At 54.9% G+C, this 15,900-nt stretch overlaps 7 protein-coding genes across 7 annotated transcripts; 4 read left to right on the forward strand and 3 right to left on the reverse strand.

Moving 5' to 3' along the window:
- Positions 1-526: 526 nt before the first annotated feature.
- CCM_08653 (heat shock protein, Hsp40, DnaJ) lies at positions 527-1,939 on the reverse strand (the record flags this gene model as incomplete). Its single annotated transcript, XM_006673790.1, has 2 exons — positions 527-1,570; positions 1,646-1,939. 2 exons carry the CDS (start codon positions 1,937-1,939, stop codon positions 527-529), a joined length of 1,338 nt encoding a protein of 445 aa, XP_006673853.1.
- Positions 1,940-2,202: 263 nt separating this feature from the next.
- Positions 2,203-2,680, forward strand: CCM_08654 (uncharacterized protein; the record flags this gene model as incomplete). The annotated part of the gene is made up of 3 exons (XM_006673791.1): positions 2,203-2,260; positions 2,325-2,507; positions 2,580-2,680. 3 exons carry the CDS (start codon positions 2,203-2,205, stop codon positions 2,678-2,680), a joined length of 342 nt encoding a protein of 113 aa, XP_006673854.1.
- Positions 2,681-2,874: 194 nt separating this feature from the next.
- Positions 2,875-4,026, reverse strand: CCM_08655 (pre-mRNA splicing factor slt11; the record flags this gene model as incomplete). The annotated part of the gene is made up of 2 exons (XM_006673792.1): positions 2,875-3,828; positions 3,892-4,026. 2 exons carry the CDS (start codon positions 4,024-4,026, stop codon positions 2,875-2,877), a joined length of 1,089 nt encoding a protein of 362 aa, XP_006673855.1.
- A 591-nt stretch (positions 4,027-4,617) lies between these two features.
- On the forward strand, positions 4,618-5,866 carry CCM_08656 (sterol 24-C-methyltransferase; the record flags this gene model as incomplete). The annotated part of the gene is made up of 2 exons (XM_006673793.1): positions 4,618-4,889; positions 4,972-5,866. 2 exons carry the CDS (start codon positions 4,618-4,620, stop codon positions 5,864-5,866), a joined length of 1,167 nt encoding a protein of 388 aa, XP_006673856.1.
- Positions 5,867-7,283: 1,417 nt separating this feature from the next.
- Positions 7,284-8,530, forward strand: CCM_08657 (pyruvate dehydrogenase E1 component beta subunit; the record flags this gene model as incomplete). Its single annotated transcript, XM_006673794.1, has 2 exons — positions 7,284-7,685; positions 7,772-8,530. 2 exons carry the CDS (start codon positions 7,284-7,286, stop codon positions 8,528-8,530), a joined length of 1,161 nt encoding a protein of 386 aa, XP_006673857.1.
- A 1,078-nt stretch (positions 8,531-9,608) lies between these two features.
- Positions 9,609-13,421, forward strand: CCM_08658 (DEAD/DEAH box RNA helicase Ski2, putative; the record flags this gene model as incomplete). Its single annotated transcript, XM_006673795.1, has 2 exons — positions 9,609-11,172; positions 11,362-13,421. 2 exons carry the CDS (start codon positions 9,609-9,611, stop codon positions 13,419-13,421), a joined length of 3,624 nt encoding a protein of 1,207 aa, XP_006673858.1.
- A 389-nt stretch (positions 13,422-13,810) lies between these two features.
- Positions 13,811-14,526, reverse strand: CCM_08659 (vacuolar protein-sorting-associated protein 46; the record flags this gene model as incomplete). Its single annotated transcript, XM_006673796.1, has 2 exons — positions 13,811-14,101; positions 14,182-14,526. The coding sequence occupies 2 exons, from the start codon at positions 14,524-14,526 to the stop codon at positions 13,811-13,813; spliced, it is 636 nt and encodes a 211-aa protein (XP_006673859.1).
- Between the last annotated feature and the right edge of the window lie 1,374 nt (positions 14,527-15,900).

The following is a 15,900-nucleotide window of genomic DNA, read 5'->3' on the forward strand; positions in this document are numbered from 1 at the left end:
TCAGAGAAAATTATCAAAGTAGAAGCAATAATAAACACAGCCTATACTTTATAGCTGATTGAGAATAGCTCAACCACTGAATCGGCTGGGAGCCGTGGCTGCCAGTAGTGGGAATAGTACGCTGGCCTTTAACAGCTTCGCCACCACGGAGCATCTTTTTCTCTTTGATACGGCGTGTGGAGGTTGTCGGTTGTCCCTCAATAGCTTCCTGGTGACACGGATCTACACGAGGGTTCTCTGCCTTGCCAAGTTCAACTTGTTTTGCTCACGTCTGGCGCCTTGCTCCAGTAGTTTTATACTGGATCTGGGTGCCTGGACATCAGAGGCCCTTTCAGCCCCGAGGCGCCCTGTCAAACCTCGTATCCCGTCACAGCTGTCAATCACATCCATCAATAGATGCCACTGTACCTGATACCAGCGGGTCGCCTTCTAAAAGTCTTGTATTGAATTCGTGTGCCTATGTAGTCTTTAAAATCATTGTCCACTTCTGTGTATCCGTTTCCCAAACACAAGCGTAAGTCAATTCTTAGGCAAAGCTCTTCGCATCACCCTCCTTGAGCTTGCCGGCATCCACAAGGCGCTTAACCTCGGCGTTCCACACAGCCTTGATCTTGTCGGCGACCGTCAGTCCATTAAGCTGGCCAGCCAGAGCGGCAATCTCATCAGGGTCAATCTTGCCCTGGATGAGCTCGACATCGCCCAAGACAGCGTCAATCTGAGCAGCGCTGGCGTCACCACCCGCGGCAAAGTAGTTGGCGTCCTTGACGGAGCCCTTGAGCACACGCTTGTTCTTCTTGACGGCGTTTTTGGCCGCCTCCTTGGCCTTTTTGGAGGACTCGCGGTCCATCTTGGCAGCCGCTTCCGCGTCGGCTGCCGCCTTGGCCTCGGCCGCAGCCTTGGCCGCAGCCTCCTCCTTAGCGGCCTTTTCGGCAGCCTCGCGCTCGATGCGCTTCTTGTTCTTGGCGGCGTTGGCCTCTGTGCGGAAGCGCTTGATGCGCTCGTCGCCGGCCTGGACCTCGTCGACGAGCTTGCGCAGGCGCTGCTTGTCCTCGGCCTTCTTCTTCTTGCGCGAGTTTGTGTTTTTGCGCTCGACGTGGCGCTTCTGGTCACGGCTCTCGCCGTCGTCGGGGACGTCCTCGTCCAGGTACTCAAACGTGCGCCAGCTGTCAAAGTTATACCAAAAGTTGTAGAACTCTTCGACGTGCTCCTTGGTGGCATCAGCGCCGCCAAACGAGGGCACGGGGTGCGTCTTGGAGAAGCGGCCCTCGGCCTTGAAGACTTTGCTCCACAGCTTGTAGTAGTCGCCCTTGGCGAGCTGCTTCTTGCCGGGAGGCTCGACTTCGGCCTCCTCGTCGACCGAGTCGTACTGGCGACGCTTGATGGGGTCGAGGAGGACGTCGGTGGCCTTTTGGATGCACTTGAAGAATTGGTCGTCCTCGGTCTTGCCAGAGGCGGCCTTCTTGTCGGGGTGGTGCTTCAGGACCTTCTTGCGATGGGCCTTCTTGATCTGCTCCTCGGTGGCCTTCCAGCGGTACTTGGAGATGCCGAGAATCTTGTAGTGGTCCTGGGTCTGTGAAATTTGTTAGTCCTTGTCTTTTTTTGCGCTTGTGAATATACAGGTATATATCCATGTCAGAAGCCTCACCTTCCAGTCCTTGGCCTCGCGCTGGAGCAGCATAGCGTCCTCTTCCTCATCCTCCTCGCTCTCGTCGGCATCCTCGGTCTTCTTGGCGCTCTCCTGGGCCTGGATGCGGTCGTCCTCGGAGAAGGTGCGCTTGTGGCGGGCACGGCGGGCATGGGCGAGGAAGTGAGGGCCGACAGGCTCGATGCTGCGCTGTGTGGCACCAGACAGCTTGCCAATGGCCTTGAAATCTTTTTCGGCGCTCCAGCCCTCAGGGAGGAGCGGCAGCGGCAGCTGAGCCGGGGCGGTGGAAGCCATGATGTATGCTGGAGATACGCAGTATAGGATGAAGAGAATTGAAAAGACTCTCCGGCAAAGCTGCGTGGGGATTTTTTTTCCTTGTGCCAGCACTAGCGATTTTTGGTGGGGCGCAGTTTTAGCACGCCACAGCGCTGACCAACTGGCACTGGCACTCAAGCAAGGTCTGGCGGAACCCGGCTGAACTGGTCTCCGAAATCACTCCTGGAAATCCTTGGTCGCATGCTAGATCTCTGCACATTCAATTCACCGAGTAGAACACAATGGCAGCAGTGGTAGCATACCGAAATATCTTGCGCGCGGCTCGCGTTGCCTTCCAGGGTGAGCGTCCTAGCCTGTCCGGAAAACTTGCCGTTCGTTGTAAGGCACTCGACTGACCAAACAGGCGACGCTCCCGTCCTCCTGGCTGCGCAAAGCCAAATCCGAGGCGAGTTCAGAAGCAAGCAGTCTCTCGATCCTCAAGATAGCAGTGTCAGTGAGGGAATTGCGCACGCCACGCAGGTGGCCACGTTTTTGCGCGAGAATCTGGTGCAGGGCAAGAAAATGGAGGGCGAGGAGTCCAAGTACAGTGAGTTATGCGCCCTGACAAGAGAGAGGACGATCAATTCAGTGATAGTAGGGGCTTACATGTGACTTGCAGAACTACGAATTCACGAACACACAGAACGAGGCGATAATGAAAGCATAAAGACAGCGGTCGCTGGTGTCTCTGGCGGTGGCTGCTGCGGTGGCCCCAAGTGAGAAGAGAAAATCGCTTTGTATAATGTAAAAATTGCCTGTACTATAAAATCATGCCAACTAGACGCCAATGATACCCTCCTGTCCCGATATGCCGTTCCCCACACGTGCCAGCGATAAATCAAGACCTTGTACATACTGTGAAGAATGCTGCCTGAACGCCAAGATGCCTACAAGTATATTCCGATACCGTATCTTTATTCACCAGCCAAGCTAGCATAGTTGGGCGCATCCTCACCGCCCGGTGGTGCAGCCACAGGTGCTACCGATATTGGGGGTGCCTGTCCAGCCTCAATGGCTGCTTGTTGTCGCGCCTTGGAGGCTTGTCGAATGCGCGCATCACGTAGCATCTGGCCACGCTGGTCTTTATCCATGTTGCCAATGGCCTTGGGCTGTCCCCATCGAATGCGCAGCGGGCAACCCGCGATGACGGCGCGGCCCTGGCAGGCCGCCGCCGCCTTTTCCGCCGCCAGTCTCGTCTCGTAGTTGACAAAAGCGCAGTGCGACATGTGCGAGCAGACGAGACTCTTGATTTTGCCGTGGACCTTGAAAAAGTCGCGCAGCTTGAACTCGGGCAGGTCGTCCTCGATGCCCGTCACAAACAGCGACATGATATTGGTATCGTCCGGTGGGAGCCAGTCGCTCGGGCCCGGGGGTAGCTGCGCAGCGCTCGGAAACGCAGCGCGCCCCTTGCCGGCTGCTCGGGCCGCTCTCGAATCTTTCGTCCGGATAGGCCCAGGTCCGCCAAGACCAGCACCGACAGCGGCGTTGCCACCAGTGCTCGCGCCAGCCAGCTCGGACTCGTCCACAGCTCTACCTTTTCTAAAGTACGGCTTGCTGGCGGCGAGTCTTCGTAGTAGTTCGCGCGCCTTTTCGTCCGTTTTCTCGTACTCTTCGGTGCCGTGACCGTCTTCGATGAGCTTCTCGTTGTTTTGCGCAAAGTATTCGCGATTAATGTCGGACTGCGGACCAGGCGCGACCATCTTGAGCGCGGCGTCGCGGACAGCAATAGGCAGTCCAAAGGACAGATCGAGCATGCAGCTCTGGCAGCAGTTTTTGAGTCGGGCGCATGTCAGGCAGATCATGGTTGTCTTTCGTCGTCCTTGCGCGCGCGTTCCGCTCCAATTAAATACTGTGAATGGTCTGGTGCACTATGCCTGCAGTGTCAGCATTTGTTCTACCATCCTACCGCTTGTCCGGGCAGTGTTTCTTACCAATTTGCATTCGGCGCCATAGTCTTCCTTGAGCATCTTGACGTATGGGTTTTCAGGTAGGCAATTTTCGCAAACGGAGGGAAAGTCTGTAGACTCCCAGCCGGAGCGATTCAAATCCTGTTTGATTTGCGGCATGACGACGGCCCTTTTCTTTGCTAACAAGGGATATCCTGGCGGGATGAAGAGGTCGTTAGGAAGTTGACATCGTGATGCACTTGTAGAAATGGTATCCGTACCATGCTTTGTAAAATACTTGCTTACTTAAACCTCCTACGCCACCCACTTCAAGCCACGCCAGCCACACTTCCCAACGCCACATGCTTTATCGATATGATTCCATCCTCGAATTCGTATTCGCCCAGAATCTGACCGCCTACCACATCAGGTGTTAGCGCAGGGCGTAGACCTAAAAAGGACTAGTCTCAAATCACAAGCCAACCAATGCTGCATCTTTTGATTGGCAACCCACCAGTCAGGGGCGGCGAAGTGGGCAGTGTCCTGAAAATCGGAGTTGAAAGTCAAAAGGCCCCAGACCTGCGAATGCCAGTCTTTAAGAGCTCCCTCGTCCCGCCCCCCATTGGGCTCATCACCATCCTGCTTTGTTTCTCTCCTTTTTTCTTGAGCTCCGAGACCAATTCGCCCTCTGGTCCTCTTGATTCAAAAGTCATTGTCCCTTCTCTCGCTCATTAACTGCACCCCTTACACCCGCTCCACCAGGCATTCAACATGGCTCCCTCTGCCAACCAGAAGCTCGAGGGCGAGGATCACGCTCGTGATGCTGCCTTCAACAAGGCCATGCACGGAAAGTCTGCCCAGGCTAAGGGTGGTATCGCCGCCATGTTCAGCAAGGGCGGTGATGCCAAGCAGGCCGCCGTCGACGAGTACTTCAAACACTGGGACAACAAGCCCGCCGAAAACGAGACGGCCGAGGAGCGCGCTGTAAGTTTATGCGAACAATGTGACAAAGAGCATCGTGCTAACGGAATTGACACAGGCTCGTACTGCTGAATATGCCACGCTTACCAGACAGCAAGTTTTATATGCCATCGACAATAAGCAATTGTGCTAACCCCTCTCTAGCTACTACAACCTCGCAACCGACCTGTACGAGTACGGCTGGGGCCAGTCTTTTCACTTCTGCCGCTTCTCTATCGGCGAACCTTTCCACCAGGCTATTGCCCGTCACGAGCACTACCTCGCCCACAGCATTGGCATTAAAGAGGGCATGAAGGTGCTCGATGTTGGCTGCGGTGTCGGCGGCCCTGCCCGCGAAATTGCCAAGTTCACCGGCTGCCACGTCACCGGCCTGAACAACAACGACTACCAAATCGATCGCGCCACGCATTATGCTGCCAAGGAGGGCCTCTCTAAGCAGCTCGACTTTGTCAAGGGTGACTTTATGCAGATGTCTTTTCCCGACAACAGCTTCGATGCTGTTTACGCCATCGAAGCCACGGTCCACGCGCCTACGCTCAAGGGCATTTACAGCGAAATCTTCCGTGTGCTCAAGCCTGGTGGTGTGTTTGGTGTCTACGAGTGGCTCATGACCGATGAGTATGATAATGATAATATTCACCACCGTGAGATCCGTCTCGGAATCGAGCAGGGTGACGGCATTTCCAACATGTGCAAGGTCCAGGAGGCTCTGGACGCCATCAAGGATTCTGGCTTTGAGATGTTGCAACACGAGGATCTGGCCGACCGCCCCGACCCTTCGCCGTGGTACTGGCCCCTCTCTGGCGAGATGCGTTATATCCAGTCTGTTGGGGATTTCTTCACCATTGTTCGCATGACCAAGTGGGGTCGCTTCATCGCTCACAACCTCGCCGGTGCGCTTGAGACGATCCGTGTGGCACCTGCGGGCACCAAGAAGACTGCCGACAGCTTGGCCCTGGCCGCCGACTGCTTGGTGGCCGGTGGCAAGGAGCACCTGTTTACCCCGATGTACCTGATGGTTGCCCGCAAGCCCGAGTAAGAGAATAGAGTATAATAATTCGGGCAGTACGATTTGGAGGTTGAAAGCATATTAATATTACAACCATTGGGATTTAAGAGGTGTTGGCTAAGGCAGGGTGGGATGGACGGGTTGTCTGAAAAAGCTTCATACCGTGTGTATATATAGACGTACGTAATAATTCTGATTGTTCAGCTGCTTGGATCTGGCACGATGTAGTATCAGGGTGGGCAAAACTATTTGGTAAGCTGTTGATGGCAGCTTTTGCTCTATCAAGCCATGAACCTGCCAACGAGTAACGACGCCGAAATGCCGGCGTAATACGGTTATCGTGACTTGAGAAGAGGAAGAGTAGAAAGCCTCGAATTTCGGACTTATCGGGAGTGATGTAGAATTTTTTCCTACTCCTTGCTGCTGGCATGGTATGTACTTGCCACTGCTATGATGCTTTGCGGTACTTGTTTACAATAGTGGTTCAATAACCCAAGTATGTGTCTAATTTCTGATGCTTATTGGTTCCAAAAGAAATGGTGTCTCTATGCGTATGCGCCTTGAGTACCAAAATGAGGATTTTAATAATTTTCATTTGTGTTTGTGTCCAGCCTTAATTTAAGTAGTCAGTTGTTGTAGCGGCCAACACCGAGTGTACCTGGGACCTTGGTAGGATGGGCCAACACTCGAGCTGGGAGGATAGAAGAGGGTTGAGCAAGTAATAAATCCAACACCTGCTACATGAGCACTTTGCTCTAACCGCCAACCCTACATCGCGTACGTTGTAGAGGCTATAAGATGCCACTATGATTTTCTCGCCTGGCTGATCACTTTCCTCTGTTGGTCACTCCCCTAACCCAACATCTTGATCCATCGCCAATGCCGGGTAGGATCCCGCAGGCATTTTACGTCTGGGCCCTGCACGTGATGGAGGCCAGCCAATGAGAGAGGGGCATCAGCTATCTTCGTCCCAACAAATACAGCATCAAAATGCGTCGAAAGGCTCGCTAGGCCCCTGGGAACAAGCCTAGACGCGCACTAAATGCGGGCCTCAACGGGAGCCACACACAGGGGCCTTCTGCAGTGCTTTTAGGGTGCTGCACATCTTTTCTTTTAGCGTCCTGCGGCACCGGCCTGCTGGGGTTGGAGGGAGAAAAAAAAGCTCCATGGGCCCTGGCAAAAGCTGCGTTCGCCTTGCTCCGTAAATTCCCTCTCAACCTCCTTCTGCATCCTCTCTCACAACCACCGACTCTCCTCCTACCCCCCAGTGGCCCTCAGTTGTATCTCCTACCACTATCAATCGAGCTGGTGGCTAGCTGTCGCTGTTGTTGCGTATCAATTCTCTTCTCTCTCCCCTGAGATTCGAAGCGAATCCGTCCTCCTCGAATCTCCCTCAACGCAAATCACAACCACACACACACAGCGTCAGCACGACAAATTAGCCATCATGTCCCGCCTCCTCCGACCTGCCGCTCGCCTGGCCACCACGGCCGCCCGCGCCCCCGTCGTCCCCAGCGGCTCCGCCACGGCCGCTCTCGCCAAATACACCCGCGCCGTCCACCGCCCTGTTTACTTCGGCGCAAACCACGCGAGATCGTACGCCGACGGCACCGGTGTCAAGGAGTACACTGTCCGCGAGGCCCTTAACGAGGCCCTGGCCGAGGAGCTCGACCTCAACCCCAAGACCTTTATCTTGGGTGAGGAGGTTGCCCAGTACAATGGTGCCTACAAGGTTACCAAGGGTCTTCTCGACCGCTTCGGCGACAAGCGTGTCATCGACACCCCCATTACGGAGAGTGGCTTCTGCGGTCTCGCCGTCGGCGCTGCCCTCAGTGGCCTTCACCCTATTGTACGTTTCTCACCCTGCTCTACGCCTCAATTGGTACCCTCCGAAGCTGTCGGAGAGCTGTAGACCCCGAAGCTAACACCGACCAGTGCGAGTTCATGACCTTCAACTTTGCCATGCAGGCCATCGACCAGATCGTCAACTCCGCCGCCAAGACCCTCTACATGTCCGGCGGTATCCAGCCCTGCAACATCACCTTCCGCGGCCCCAACGGCTTCGCTTCCGGTGTCGGCGCTCAGCACTCCCAGGATTACTCTGCCTGGTACGGCTCCATTCCCGGCCTCAAGGTCGTCTCGCCCTGGAGCGCCGAAGATGCCAAGGGTCTACTCAAGGCTGCCATTCGTGACCCCAACCCCGTCGTCGTTCTCGAGAACGAGCTGATGTACGGTCAGACCTTCCCCATGTCCGAGGCCGCACAGAAGGACGACTTTGTCATTCCCTTTGGTAAGGCCAAGATTGAGCGCTCCGGCAAGGACCTGACCATTGTGACACTGTCCCGTTGCGTCGGCCAGGCCCTGACCGCCGCCGAGAATCTCAAGAAGAACTACGGTGTCGAAGCTGAGGTCATCAACCTGCGTTCCGTCAAGCCCCTCGATGTCGAGACCATTATCAACTCGGTCAAGAAGACCCATCGTCTCTTGTCGGTCGAGTCTGGCTTCCCCGCCTTTGGTGTCGGCTCCGAGATTCTCGCCCTGACCATGGAGTACGGTTTCGACTACCTCGATGGCCCTGCCCAGCGTATCACCGGCGCCGAGGTGCCCACTCCGTACGCCCAGAAGCTCGAGGAGATGAGCTTCCCCAGCGAGAAGCTGATTGAAGACTGGGCCGCCAAGATGCTCAAGCTCTAAGTGGCTCATGGGTGCGGCTGCGTTGGATAGAATAAAATATCTGCCTGAGAAAACTGCCCGCGGGCGGTGACGCCGATTGCAGAGTCGCCGCGCGGCCGGAAATGTTCCACGTGCTGGTGATCCGGCACTTATTACCTGATAGATGGACAGAATGGCTGGGATCTGTATTTGTATTCCTCATTGTCTGTATATCCCGACCATGGTGTCTTAATGATTCATTTGTCTGCCTTTGGCGCTTTGCCAATAGTTTTTCCGCTTCCAATGTGTGTGATTTTGATGTTTTGATGTAAGGCATATCGTGGAATAGATGGCTATTTACACTTCGGCATCTACATCGTATGATCGGCTTACTTCTCAGGGAAGCTTATCAAGTGAATGCACCACTGATTCTTTCCTCGTATTTGAGCTCTGCTAAATGTTGTCGCTATATCACGCTGACAACTCACTCATCAAGGGCGTGGCTCACATGATGGCGCAGGTTCCCGATAAAGGGGCAAGATCAACAACACTTTCACCGCTTTCTTATCTCTCGAGGAGACCTTGAAGACAGCATTGGAGAAAAAGACAAGACATGTCAGTAAAAATGAGACAACCAATAGAACCAAGATACGTCGGGAGGACTGGTGTTATCTTGACTTAAAGAAGTGCTTGGTACAGCCGACTCAAGGCCGATATAGCAAGGATGGCTCATCGACGTTGATGAGAATTACTCGCAAAGGTATGTTCGCATCACCGAGCACGACAAATGTCAAGCTATTGACGTTGACTGTACTGTCAAGTTGCCCCGAACAAGATGAAGCGGCTACGATGCGACAGTTGCCGCCAAACCACAGGACCGGAGGCAGAAAACCCCACTGGTCTGGGCCTGTATCATCATGGATTATATAGACCAAGTGAGACGTCTAGTTAAGGCTATGCACAATTTCCAATGCACTATCCGGTCACGTTGTACTCGGCCAAGTCAGCTCCACATCTGGCGTCACGATTCACCACAGATTCATGGTGGGGTAAATGCAAACACCACACCTTCATCCGTACTTGTCACGCCTCATCATCGAAGACTACGGGCTGGGAGAAAATGGTCAGCATCGACGACATCTTGCTGGCGCAGGATACAGACGATGCCGCCATCCAAAATCTGCAGCCGGGCAGCCAGGACCCCGCTCGCATCAAGGCCCAGCTGGAGGAGCTCTACCTGTCACCATCGCCCGAATTCTCTGACGAGTGGCTGAACCGCCTGCAGCAGCGCTGGGACTACGAGGCCGACTACTCGTCTCTGTTTCGCATCGCACCAACACAGACCAGGACCGTCACCCATTTTCAGCGCCAAGGGTTGGAAGGTCGCGTCACCGGCTACAAGAATGTCACGGTCCCGCGCCACAGCGCCAACGCCAAAAATTCGACCAGCCTGCTCCGCAAGCCCGCCAACCGCGCCGAGTTTGTCCGCGGCGCTGCTGGCTTCTTTCCCTTTGCGCCCGGCGGTCTGGATAGCATCGCGGCGACTGCCGCCCTGGAGGGGCAAGCCCTCGCCGGCGGAAATGGCGAGCCGGGCGGCAACAAGCTCGACAGAGTCATCCAGTTCACTGACGGTGGCTTGCTTCAGGTAGCACCCGGCCTGGAACGAGGTATTGACTTTGCCAAGAAGAAGACACAGCAGGACCAGGACACCGAAGACGCGGTCCAGCAAGTCTTGGAAGAGGCGCCGGAACAGGTAGAGGGAGATGAAGGCAGGGAGGATGGCGATCGGGCAGAGATCGCGGAAGACGAAGATGACGACGGCCAAGACGACGATATTGACGATATATTGCCTGTTGAATTTCCTTCCCTTGAACCACATGGCGTACTCGCCGCATCTCGTGCTAAGAAGGCGGGCAAGGAATGGGCGCACATGGTGGACATACGCAACGAAATGACGAATTTCAGGGAGCTAGTGCCAGACATGGCGCGAGAATGGCCGTTTGAGCTGGACACTTTCCAAAAAGAAGCAGTCTATCATCTCGAGAATGGCGACTCTGTTTTTGTCGCTGCGCACACCTCTGCAGGCAAGACGGTCGTTGCAGAATACGCCATTGCTCTAGCGGCCAAGCATATGACCAAGGCCATCTACACATCGCCCATCAAAGCGCTCAGCAACCAAAAGTTTCGCGACTTCCGAGAGACTTTTGACGAAGTCGGCATCCTCACTGGTGACGTGCAGATCAATCCCGAGGCTAGCTGCCTCATCATGACAACGGAAATCCTGCGATCTATGCTATACCGCGGTGCCGATTTGATCCGTGACGTTGAGTTCGTCATTTTTGACGAGGTCCACTACGTCAACGATTACGAGCGCGGCGTTGTCTGGGAAGAAGTCATCATCATGCTGCCAGAGCACATCTCGTTGATCCTCCTCTCCGCCACCGTGCCCAATACACACGAATTCGCGTCATGGGTCGGACGCACAAAGCAAAAAGACATCTATGTCATCTCAACCGCCAAGAGACCGGTTCCTCTCGAACACTATGTTTGGGCTGGCAAGGACATTCACAAAATTGTGGACTCGGACAAGAAGTTTATCGAAAAGGGCTGGAAAGACGCACATGCCACGTTTCAAAGCAAGGACAAGCCCAAAGGCGCGGAAACGACTGTTGCAACGCGTGGAGGTAACCCTCGTGGAGGTCAACGCGGTGGTCAGCAACAGCGTGGTGGCCGGGGCGGCGCCCAACAACGCGGCGGTGGCGGGCAACGCGGCGGAAACCAGAGAGGCGGTCGTGGCGGCAGTGGCCCTCCTCGAGCGAGCCATACACCCGGCCACATGGGCCGTTCTGGTAGACCCGGCTTTTCTTCTGCAGCTCAAGACAAGAATCTGTGGGTTCATCTGGTTCAGTATCTGAAACGCAACACACTTCTGCCGGCGTGTATCTTTGTCTTTTCCAAAAAGCGGTGCGAGGAAAACGCCGATGCGCTGAGTAACCAGGACTTTTGCACGGCATCTGAAAAGAGCCACATTCATATGATTATCGAAAAGTCGATTGCCCGACTCAAGCCAGAGGATCGCCTCCTGCCGCAAATTATCCGCCTACGAGAACTTCTCGGCCGGGGTATTGCAGTGCACCATGGCGGTTTGCTTCCCATTGTCAAGGAATTAGTCGAGATTCTGTTCGCGGAGACGCTCGTCAAGGTGCTGTTTGCCACCGAGACCTTTGCCATGGGGTTGAACTTGCCTACTAGAACGGTTGTATTCTCTGGATACCGCAAACACGATGGGCACTCGTTCCGTAACCTTTTGCCTGGCGAATACACACAAATGGCAGGTCGTGCCGGTCGTCGTGGTCTGGACAAGGTTGGGTCAGTCATTATTGTTCCTCCTGGAGGTGATGATGCGCCACCTGTCACGGACCTGCGCAATATGATCTTGGGCGAGCCATCGAAGCTGCGATCGCAGTTTAGACTGACGTATAACATGATTCTCAACTTGTTGCGCGTTGAAGCTCTGAAGATTGAAGAAATGATTAAGCGCAGTTTCTCGGAGCATGCCACCCAGCAACTACTTCCTGAGCATGAAAAGGATGTCAAGCTGGCCCAGGCTGATCTGGACAAGGTCAAGCGTGAGCCGTGCAAGATTTGCGAAACTGTTGTGGACGAATGCCACCAAGCTGCGCAAGATTTCAAGCAGCTTACTACTGAACTGTACAAGGGGTTGCTCAAGATTCCCATCGGCCGCAGAATGTTTGTGCAGCAACGCCTGATTGTGTTCAACTGGGACGGCATCCGCACTGTAGGTATTCTCCTCGCCGATGGTGCGAGCCCCAGAAGCACAATCGAGGATCCTACTGTGCACGTATGCGCGGTCAAGCCGCTGCGCGATCGCCGCGACGGCACTGACCTGCTGCCGTTCCTGCCCACGTACCGCAAGTACCTGCACAAGCTGCCGAATGGCCGTAAGCGCATGCAAACCAAGACACTACATGTTCCATTGAGCGACGTTGATTGCGTGACGCGATGGGTGCTGAGGGGCACGGTGCCGGAGATCATGCAGCGCGGCGAGGTCGGCCTGGTGGCTCTTGACAAGCTGCAGGAGATGTGCGTGTCGTGGGACGACAGGTGGGACGAGGTGGACATGGCCAAGATTAAAAGCTTGCAGCTGCAGGAGATTATTGAGAAACGCGTGCAGCTGGCCAAGGCGATGAGCACGTCGCCGGCCATGTCGTGCCCGTCGTTCCTCAAACACTTTGCCATGTGCCACGACGAGTGGCTCATCAAGGAGCACATTCAGCAACTCAAGTTGTCGCTGTCGGACCAGAACCTGCAGCTCCTTCCGGACTACGAGCAACGCGTGCAGGTTCTCAAAGAACTTGGTTTCATCGACGATGCCACCCGCATCCAGCTCAAGGGCAAAGTAGCCTGCGAGGTGCATTCCGGCGACGAGCTCGTCCTGACCGAGCTCATCCTCGACAACGTGCTCGCCGAATTTGATCCTGCCGAGATTGCGGCGCTGCTTTCGGCGTTTGTGTTCCAAGAGAAGACGACGATTGAGCCGGTGCTAACGGGCAACCTGGAGCGCGGGCGGGACCGCATCGTGGCCATTTCAGAAAAGGTCAATGACGTGCAAACGCGGCTACAGGTGATTTTATCGTCGGAGGACTCCAACGACTTTGTGTCGCGGCCGCGGTTCGGCCTCATGGAGGTGGTGTACGAGTGGGCGCGCGGGATGAGCTTCAAGAACATTACAGGCCTGACGGACGTGCTCGAGGGGACGATTGTGCGCACCATGACGCGGCTGGACGAGACGTGCCGCGAGGTCAAGAATGCGGCGCGCATTATTGGCGATCCAGACTTGTATCAGAAGATGCAGCAGGCGCAGGAGATGATTAAGCGCGACATTACGGCCGTGGCGAGTCTGTACATGTAGGAGGGTATATAGGTGATGAGAAAGGGCACATGTAGGAGGGTATACAGGTGATAAGAAAGGGAATGTTTGACAAGGGCATGGCGTTTTCGAATTTACATTTGCATGGTATAGATGGCCTCGGGGCATCCTGTGTTGGAAGGAAATATAGAAAAAAGTGTGAGAGTCTTGCTTTAGATGTCATAAAAAGATACAAGTAGCATGCTTAAAAAGCCAATTTGATTCCAACCGAAGAGTAACGCCAAGTACAATGAATGGATGGCCGTGTATCAAGCCAGGTGTGGCAGCGCCGAAGGTTCTGTTCGCTGCAGGTTAGTCCATCCTACCCAGACACGGCACGCGGCAGAAGGCCAGCATCCGCATCTTCCGGTTCGCGAGTCTAGAGATATAATTCACGCCCGCAGCGCACGCAGCCGCTGTTGAAGCGCATCCTCCTCCTCGGCCGTGGGTTCATTCGTATGCGCGGGGGCGGCGACGGCGGGCTCGGCGGTGGCGGGCGTGGCCTTGTTGAGCTCCTGGGAGAGCTCGATGCCGGCGTCGTCGGCGAGTTTGCCGAGGAGTTCATGTACGGCGTCCTCGCCGACCTGCGTCGACGTAGACTGCGTAATGGCGTCCTGGTAGATGCCGTTGGACATGGCGTATTCTTCATTCTGCTGCTTGAACTGTTCGAGGGTATGTAGGGTCTGTCGCTTCCAGTTAGCATACTCGTGATTCCCGCCCAGACAGAGAATTACAAAAAAAAAAAAACAAAAAAAAAGGTCACCTTTTCCGGATTCGTATTCTTTTGCGCAACATTCATGACCTTGGACGACGACGCCATCATGTGCGTCATGCGGTTCATCGAGTTGTTGGCCTGGATCTGGGCGGCCGACAGCTCGGCCATGTCGGCCATCTGGTCCATCTGCTGCGCCAGGGCCTGCTTGGAGAGCAGCACCTTGGCCTTTTGGTAGGCCTTTTGCGTCTCGCCCCTCTTCAGCAGCTCCTGGATCTGCTTCTTGAGGGCCGGGTCCTGCTTGGACGCCTTGGTGGCCTCGCGCCGGGCCTGCTTGGCCTGGAAGCGCGCCTGGAACTCGACCTGCATGTCGCGGGCGGCCTGGCGGTTGGACATGGCTGCTGTGCTTTTTGTCGTCGGGGAGAGGGGCGGGGGGCGCGTGGTTCCGGGTCGTAGGTTGAAGTGGTTTGAGTGGGAAGAAATGGTTGGCAAAGTCGCAATGCCATCACGAGGCGATGAGGGAAAAGAAGTGGGGGCGCTTGGCGGGGAGGCCGACAGTGACGCAAGTTGGCCTTTGAAGGGCTGAGGCGGTTAAATGGCGGCCTAGAACAATTAAAGAAGGTATCAAAAAATAAAATAAAATAAGGTTGATCACGGCTCAAGATTTTCATTATTCAGCGTATTATTTCACTGGTACCTTCTAGCCTTTTGCTCCTAGCGATGACCTCCGACTTATCAGCGCCGGGAATGATACACATACCCTAACCCTGTGATTAATACTCGTGCCACTCCGACGTAATCCAGGGTGCCATCCCGGGGACAAGTTGACGGGCATCAGTGGGTAGGTACGTACCTAACATATGTGCTGAAAGTCATTCTCGGTATATACGATGGCTTGGAGTCTACAGAGGTATTACTGGTGTAGGCAAGATGGTTGGGCTACTTTATAACGATGAAACAATCATTCCCGAGGATTGGGCGACGACAAGTTTCCATGATATTGTTCTGCGACATGATGTGTGATTTGGTTGTGTGCTGAAGGGGCAGGCGAGAGAGGCAATCGCGTCTTAGTCAAAGCCTGTTGCTTGGGAGCTCTCAGCCTTACGTAGTGCGCCCGAATATATTGCTAGCGTATTTACGAGAAAAAAAAAAAAGGTAACCATGTACCGTGGGATCTCCTTCTTCTGCTTTTTGTTTTTTTTCGAAAGTTTCGTCTACGTATAGAGGCCTTCGTTAGGCGCAGAGATGATACCCGGCAAACAAGTAGATAGACTTTGTTTGCCACCTGCCGAGGGAACAGGGAGCTACAGCAACTGCCAACTCTGTCTTATGAATTGCGTCGTATCGTGCTTTTGTGAGCTCCTATTATTCGACTCGAACCTTGTCTGGCTTCACTCGGCAGCCCGGGTTCCGAGGCCCCGAGATGCCTCTTTCTGAGTTGTCCCGCTCCGGTCCGGTCCCTTCCAGTCAACCCCGCTCCGTCCTCTACCAAACGCCGCCTCGTCTCCCCCAGATCCCCATGTCCCAGCCCTAGCCCGGCAAGGGACCGGACGTCGAATGACATCCCGGTTCAAGATGTGCGCGGCCGCGCGCCATCATCGATTGCGCGTTCAAGCCCCCCGCTAGACTTGATTTGGGGCTGCACGCTCCCAGCACATGTCATCTCTTGCTGCCCTCACGCGATTTCTGGCATAAATCACCTTTACGGGGACTAAGTACGCAAGGCAGTGGAAACGGCGACTGAAGGGTAATCCCGGCGGCTAATAGTCA

This window comes from Cordyceps militaris (assembly GCF_000225605.1).
Source record: "Cordyceps militaris CM01 unplaced genomic scaffold CCM_S00007, whole genome shotgun sequence".
Taxonomy (NCBI): Eukaryota; Fungi; Ascomycota; class Sordariomycetes; order Hypocreales; family Cordycipitaceae; genus Cordyceps; species Cordyceps militaris.